Source organism: Rhinopithecus bieti, unplaced genomic scaffold (assembly GCF_001698545.2).
Source record: "Rhinopithecus bieti isolate Rb0 unplaced genomic scaffold, ASM169854v2 scaffold_81727, whole genome shotgun sequence".
Taxonomy (NCBI): Eukaryota; Metazoa; Chordata; class Mammalia; order Primates; family Cercopithecidae; genus Rhinopithecus; species Rhinopithecus bieti.
In genome coordinates this window covers 447,250-455,135 of record NW_016834786.1, presented here as the reverse complement: position 1 = coordinate 455,135, position 7,886 = coordinate 447,250, and the positions used below count along the sequence as shown (strand labels likewise).

Genomic DNA, 7,886 nt, shown 5'->3' with positions numbered 1-7,886 from the left:
AAAAAAAAAAAAAAAAAAAAAAGGAAGTTTAAAACGAAGCCTGTCAGTTTATAAAAACTATACTTCTGACATATTTTCCTTTCAAAATTTCCACTTTTCCACTCTAATAGCCCCAATTTTTTTCGTACATAGCCTACCATGTAGCTGCAGATAGACTTTTCTGCCTCAAGATGTAAACAGAGGGGAAAAAATTAACAGCATCTGCATAATATTCTCTATATACACTGCAATTGGATGGAAAATACATAACTTAAAAAAAAAAAGTTCCATCTTAGATTCGCACAACCTCTTGTTCTGCCATTCATGACTCTGACGCTAAGGTGACGGTGTATTTAAGTAGATTTTATTTTCAGCGAAGGAGACCTGAGAAAAGATGAATTTATCTCTTTTTCTTCAAGAGTTATCAGATAGTCTGTAATCCCAGCCCTTTGGGAGGCTGAGGCAGGTGGATCACTTGAGGTCAGGAGTTCAAGATCAGCCTGGCCAACATGGTGAAACCCCATCTCTACTAAAAAATACAAAAAAATTAGCCAGGTGTGGTGGTGCATGCCTGTAGTCCCAGGTGCTCAGAAGGTTAAGGTGGGAGGATTGCCTGAGCCCAGGAGTTTGAGGCTGCGGTGAGCTATGATTGTACCACTGCACCCCAGCCTGACAGAGTGAGACCTTGTCTCAAAAAAAACAAAAACAAAAACAAAAAAAAACAGTTATCAAATAGTACATACTCCTCAGAGCCCTCAATCTCGAACTAGAGCACGTTCCAGGATCACATGGCCTTCCTTGGAATGCTGGCTGTCTTTGGTGGCAAACTCATAGATCCATCCCAGTTTGCTATTGCAGTTTTTCAGCTCACATCTCAAACCATGTGGCGGCCAGTGACCATGACCCAATCTTGAGCTTCATTGTACTGCAGGTTCACTACCTTGTTAAAAATAAATACTCTGCCGGTGGCACCTGTGAACCAAGTGGAGATGAATTCTGAGCAGTTGGTCAGGATTGTATCACAATTTGCATAAGAAAATGGACAGGTACCACCAATATGATCAAGGAATATTCTGCCTATTTTTATGGCTGAAGTTCTAAAAAGCCTGTGCAGCGGTGAGATCTGTGGCTGCCAGTGGCTCCTTGCTCCTCAACTGGAATTAATAAACAAGCTCCTTTTGGGAAGGGTGGGGGAAAAGAAAAAAACAAGCTCCTTTTGAGGAGTAATAGAAAAGTTAGAATAGCTTATCAGTATAGAAACTAACCCTGATATGTTCAATTTGCAAAGCTATTTTTATATTGTTAAAATATTTATTTTAGTAATATTTTTGCACATACATGTAAGCGCATGTATAAAATTGCTATTTGTGTGTGTGTGTGTGCACACAGGCTCTGTGTGTGTATATGTGTGCGCACGCATGCAATCGCAGGTTAAGAAGTAATAGAAGCAGGACATAACCGCAATTATTAAGGTTAGTTTTGTTCAATGCTGTAGTATATATGGAGACCACATTCCACTACAAGCAATGGCCGGGGTATGGTGTTAATTTTTATTATAGTAGAGTTTAATTGCATAAAATATTATCCTAAATAAATGACCTATCAAGTTTGGAAATGTCTCTATGTAACAGAATCACAATGAAATTTGAATTTTGTTATGCTGTTTTTTATAAATGTACATAATGTGATTTGGAGTGCAAAAGTGGTCCAAATCTGTTTATCCAAAATTTTCAAATTTGGTGAATTCACTTGGACACTGTTCTCATATATTTCAGTGCAACAGTCAGTGAGAAAGAAAAGCATAAACTTTTCAAACAAATGTCTCTTTTTCAACAGGAAGACCTCTGGAGATACATTGGAGCTGATGGAGGAGTCACTGGACATAAATCTGTTGAATAATGCCGTTCGCCTAAAATTCCAAAATTGCAGTGTTTTACCTGGAGGGGTTTATGTCTCTGAGACTCAGAATCATGTGATAATCTTGATGTTAACCAATCAAACAGTGCACAGGTTACTTTTACCACACCCCTCCCGGATGTATAGGAGTGTAAGTTGGCTAAGTGCAGTATGTTTTATTTCCCAAATTACTCTGGGTGTCACAAATTTAGTGCTGGAGCGATATCTTTTGGAATTGAAGGAAATATGGATTCTCATTATCCCTCACCAAGCATACTTTGATAGCTACCACTTGAAATGATCAGGCATACATTTTAAGTTGAGAATTAGTTTTCATTAAAAAGAATGGCTTTCTTAAGCTTGACAGTTTATAGTTTTTTACTTTAAAAACTTTTTTAGCAATAGAGAGGAACTGAGCAAAATTCTGGTTATTTTGATTTAATAGATTTTTCTTTTTAATTACTCAACAGGAGTTGGTAGTTGAAAGTCAGATGCAGTCAATATTCACTGACATTGGAAAAGTTGATTTCACAGATCCTTGCAACTATCAATTAATTCCAGCAGTACCTGGAATATCTCCTAATTCCACCGCCTCAACAGCCTGGCTTAGCAGTGATGGGGAGGCCCTGTTTGCCTTACCATGTGCTTCTGGGGGAATCTTTGTTCTTAAGCTACCTCCTTATGACATACCTGGTAAGAACGGGAAATGAGCATGGACTTAAACAAGGAATGTTAACATTGAAACAGACCTTAAAAGTTCAACCTCGTCATCCAGTGCAGGGATTGCATCTCTACTGCCCCGGAACTGGTCATTCATTATTGCTTGCCTAATGAGTCCCTAATGCTTTACTTTTATACAGTGGATAAGGAACTATAAAGCATATTGGAGCATGGAAAAACAAGTAGACAAGTATAAGACAGCCTATTCTAAATCCTGTAGTAGAGATGAGTTGCCTAATTGTCTGCCCTGAGATAGAGGCATTATAACATTATAATTAAATGAATTGAAACAAAGACATTAAATACCCTGCACCAAATTGCCACTATGTCTTGCCTGGATTATTGTATTAGCTTTATATACATCTCCCCAGATCTGTCCTTAACCCTCTTCAGAAACTTCTCAGGTAGACTGATATATTTAAAACCCAAGGGCCGGACGCTGTGGCTCATACCTGTAATCCCAGCACTCTGGGAGGCCAAGGGGAGCGGGTCACCTGAGGGAGTCTCTCTGTGTTGCCCAGGCTGGAGTATAGTGGCGCGATCTCAGCTCACTGCAACCTCTGCCTCCTGGGTTCAAGCAATTCTCCTGCCTCAGCCTCCTGAGCAGCTGGGATTACAGGCATTTGCCACCATACCCAGCTAATTTTTGTATTTTCAGTAGAGACAGGGTTTCACCATGTTGGCCAGGCTGGTCTCGAACTCCTAACCTTGCGATCTGCCCACCTCAGCCTCCCAAAGTGTTGGGATTACAGGCGTGAGCTACCACACCTGGCCTCCTTCCTTTCTTTTGAGACAGTCTCACTATCACCCAGGCTGGAGTGCAATGGTGCCATCTTGACTCACTGCAACCTCCACCTCCCAGGTTCAAGCGATTCTCATGTCTCGGCCTCCCAAGTAGCTGCGATTACAGGTGCCCACCACCACGCCTGGCTAATTTTTGAATTTTTGTTAGAGACAGGGTTTTGCCACGTTGACTAGGTTGATCTCGAACTCCTGACCTCAAGTGATCCGCCTGCCTCAGCCTCCCAAAGTGCTGGGATTACAGGCATGAGCCACCGCACCTGGCCAACATGACCCAAGTTGGGTTTTAAATATATCATGTTATGCTGAATAAACCCAGAGTCCTTACACTGGCCTAGAGTGACCCACTGCTGTCTCTCTACATTCATCTGTTCACTCTTCCCCTTCTCTTCACCAGCCACATACCTTCTTGCAATTCCTTGAATATGCTGGGACACCCCGACTTCAAGGCATTTGTTTGGTATAGCCAGCTACTAGCTTGGCTCATTCCCGCAGCTCCTTTAGGTCTTTACTCAATGTCACCTCGTTGAGGCCTTCCCTGACCACCCTTTTCAAAATTGCAGTGCCCCTGCCTGCCCTCCCTATGTCTTGGCATTCTCTGTACTCCTTTTGTGTCTTTATTTTTCTGACTTACTGCCATTCTACTTAATTTAGCTGTCTCTGCTTCTCCCCTTCCCCTGAAGGAATATAAGTTCCATGAGGACAGGAGTTTTAAAATTTGTTTTGTTTACTGCTATGTCACCACCATCTAGGACTGTGCCTGGCACAGTAAAGGTACCTAGGGATTGTTTTGGAAAGAATGAAGTGATTCTGCTGGGTGGCAATATGGGTTACTGTCTGTAAAAGGCAAAAACTTCCACGAGAAGTATAAAAATGCTATTTTTATGGATCTAATAATGGTTCAAAATATTTTAGGTGTGATATATGTAGGAAAGTTACGTCCTAAAACTTTGTTAGTACAGAAATACAGAAGTCTGTTGCCTATTATAAAGACTTTGTTCATGGTTACATCATTCTTGCCTTTGGGTTTCTCAAAGTGTGTTCAAGAGGTGCCTTGGATATCATTGCAGGTATGGTGTCAGTTGTGGAGCTGAAACAGAGTTCAGTAATGCAACGATTGCTTACAGGCTGGATGCCAACAGCTATCAGGTGAGAGGTGTCTGGTAGGTAAATCAAAGGGCCCAAGAATTTAATCTTTTTGCACTGGTCGGCAGTTATTGTTTCCAGTCTTATTCCAAGGCAAACATTATACTGGAAAGGAGAACAGTCAGAATAAAATCAAATTCCATCTGAGGAAAGCCACACTCCCAAGTCCATTTCGTCTACAATTGGATGCTTTGACAGCATAAACCAGCCTACTGTTTATATTCTCAGAATATACAGTTCAGTGCTCTGCCCTGACTTACCCAAATCCAGTTTCGTGTAAAATTATTAGAAGTAGAAAGTTTTTGATGGTTAAAGGAAAACAATACACAAGGAAACAGTCTTCCATTGTTATGTAGAGCCTTTTAAATTTTATTATAGTAATTGGTGATAAACCAAATAGAAACGTAGTTGTCTTATACCAGCATATAAGCTCTTGGTCCTTCTGCTAAGAGTGTACATTTATAATTTTATTATATTTCTTGAGTTGCAAATTCTAATGATCAGATACTTTGCAGCAGTAAAACTCTAAAACTGGGTCTTATGTTTTAGGGGTGACCAGTCGCCTTCAGATCGTCCCCTCAGTCTTGCTGTTCATTGTGTGGAGCATGATGCCTTCATCTTTGCTCTGTGTCAGGATCATAAACTACGAATGTGGTCTTACAAGGTAAGTGCTACATTTATAGTTGCTGTAAGTTAAAATAGCATTGTGAATCATGAGAATTGAAATAAATTTTGCTGTTTCTCTTAAAGATGATCAGATCAATTAGTTTGGAAATTATTGGTCACTTCCAGATTCAGACAGTTTCATTTAGCTTTATTTTGCATATATTTTCCTCCTAACTTATTGTCTTTTATTTGGAAAATTATCAATCTTACAGGAACACTGAAAGAGTATTACAAAGTATACATTTCACTTTTTTTTCTTTTTTAAAAATTTTTATTTTTTGAGACAGTCTCACTTTGTCGCCCAGGCTGGAGTACAGTGGCATGAATGCAGCTCACTGCAGCCTCTGCCTCCCGGGCTCAAGCTATTCCCCACCTCAGCTGCTCAAATAACTAGGACTACAGGCTCGTGCTACCACAGCTGGCTAATTTTTGTATTTTTTGTAGAGACCGAGTTTTGCCATGTTACCCAGGCTGGATCTTTCATTTAAGAGCAACTAATATGTTTTAAAAATGTAAGTTGGTAAAATGGTTTTCAAGATTCATCTAAAAAAATACAGCTTATATTTTATATAAGTCTGATCTTATATTTCAGACTGAAGAGATGTTTTACATGTTAGCCCCCCATCCCCCCCCCTTTTTTTTCCCTGAAACTGTCACTCAGGCTGGAATGCAATGGCGCAATCTCACCTCACTGCAACCTCCGCCTCCCAGGTTCAAGTGATTCTCCTGCCGCAGCTTCCCAAGTAGCTGGGATAACAGGCATGCACCACTGCACCTGGCTAATTTTTGTATTTTTTAGTAGAGATGGGGTTTCACCATACTGGCCAGGCTGGTCTCGAACTCCTGACCTCAGGTTATCCACCCACCTTGGCCTCCCAAAATGCCGGGATTACAGAAGTGAGCCACTGCGCCCGGCCCGTGTTAGCCCTTTTAAAACAAAAACCTGTAAGGTCTTTTAGCAGATAAACTAGATAGAGTGGTAGATATAATGAAAGGTCCATCCTTTCAAAAGGTACGTTCTTCTAGCCTGAATATCCCTTGAATATCACCTATTAACTGTTTTCCTGGACAGGAGCAAATGTGCCTGATGGTAGCTGACATGCTGGAGTATGTCCCTGTAAAGAAAGACCTTCGGCTCACTGCTGGAACTGGACACAAATTACGGCTTGCTTATTCCCCTGCCATGGGACTCTACATAGGGATATACATGCATGCACCAAAACAAGGACAGGTATGAAACAAATAAGACACATACCAAGTTATTCTGTGTGTACTGATGTGGAGAAATGGCTGTAGACTCTGAGTCTGTTCAAGCTCTTTTCACCGACCTAGATGTGTTTCTGAGGTGTTGGTTGGGTTTGTGCTACTGTGTGAATTAGAAGATCTTGAAGGAGGGTCAGTATGAAAGGAAGTAGAGAGTTTAAAGTAATATGAAAGGAAAAGTTAACCAAAACTAAACAAGAAGAGCAAATTAGGAAGTCTAGGTGAAAAACACAGAATTCCTGAAAGGATGTAGGTGTTAAGTGGTTATGGTTAAGTTAATTTTTCTAAATAAATTTGCTTAGCATCCGGACAGTAGCTGCTGTCTGTAGATGAGATATGTAGGATGTGAGGTAATAGTGTAATCATTTAATAAACAGCCATTTGTTGAGTATTCTGTGTTTGGCGCTGTGCCAGGCCCTTTATGGACATTAATAATAGCAAACACTGGGATTGTGCTTACTCTGGGCTCATATGCTATATGCGTCTTATCCATTTAATCCTAATAACAGATCAGTGAGGTAGGCTCTGTCTCCATTACTATGCGGGGGCTCTGATTCCCCCACTGAGTCCCCATGCTAGGTCACTTCCCTTCCCGGATGCCCTTCTCACTTCTGTTGGGCTCTCATAGCCCACTCCACACTGCTCCTCCAATGTGGATGTCCTCCTTACCCTGTTTGGGCCCTGAGACCACCAGACTGCCCCCATGCAGTGGACCTCCTCCTCACCCAACCTGAGTTTCCACCCTGCACCAAGCTTTCTGTCCACGTGGAAGCCCTCTCAAACTGTTGCTGCTCTTCCCCCCGAAGTCAGGCAGTCCCAAATGTGGACACTCTTCTTACGTCCCTAGGCTCTTGCCTCATCACACCCGGCCATATCACCCCTGCACACATGCCCTTCCCACTCACTAGTGTTCTCACTCCTGTGCTGGGACATGCCTGCACCGATGTTCCCTTCAGCCTGTTCAGACTGAAGAACAACCTCCCTATGCCGAAGCCCAACCCCCCCCAGGTCCCCGACCCTTACCTTCTGGCCAGCAAGGGTATCTACCTTGCTCTAGGTACCTATTGGTTTTTGGACTGGATTGCTCAGGAACAGAATGGAAGGGAAGAGGAAGAGCTCATTCTTGCAGTTTTTTCCTAATATTGTGGCCCAAAAGTATCATTCTATCAAGACATTTCTCTTGATTGCACATAATTGTTCTATTCTCTCTTCTGGAGGACAACCCTTGAACTGTTTGAACATACCTATCTATCTCCCCTAAGTACGCTCTTCTCTGTGTGTAGGTTATAGGTGGTAGGAGAATTGACCCTGCTCTAACTTCCTTAGTTCCTTCCATTGTTACTCATGTAACATCCTGTTAATCAGTCTCCTCGACATGTTATAATTAGTTTTTTTTTTTTTTTTTTTTTTTTTTT

General features: G+C 41.6%; 1 protein-coding gene and 1 pseudogene across 3 annotated transcripts in view; one reads left to right on the top strand and one right to left on the bottom strand.

Annotated features, from left to right (window-relative positions):
- The window catches only part of NUP160 (nucleoporin 160), a 75,083-nt gene that overhangs the window by 9,617 nt on the left and 57,580 nt on the right, over positions 1 to 7,886 (top strand). For 2 of the 3 annotated variants that reach the window (XM_017865775.1, XM_017865776.1), the window contains exons 3-7: positions 1,816 to 2,026; positions 2,346 to 2,568; positions 4,467 to 4,545; positions 5,092 to 5,206; positions 6,281 to 6,439. In XM_017865775.1, the coding sequence (XP_017721264.1) occupies positions 1,816 to 2,026; positions 2,346 to 2,568; positions 4,467 to 4,545; positions 5,092 to 5,206; positions 6,281 to 6,439 (787 nt within the window). The remainder of the gene's footprint in view (positions 1 to 1,815; positions 2,027 to 2,345; positions 2,569 to 4,466; positions 4,546 to 5,091; positions 5,207 to 6,280; positions 6,440 to 7,886) is intronic. The other variant, XM_017865778.1, reaches the window with a different exon arrangement.
- Positions 316 to 1,435, bottom strand: LOC108524655 (protein yippee-like 5 pseudogene; annotated as a pseudogene).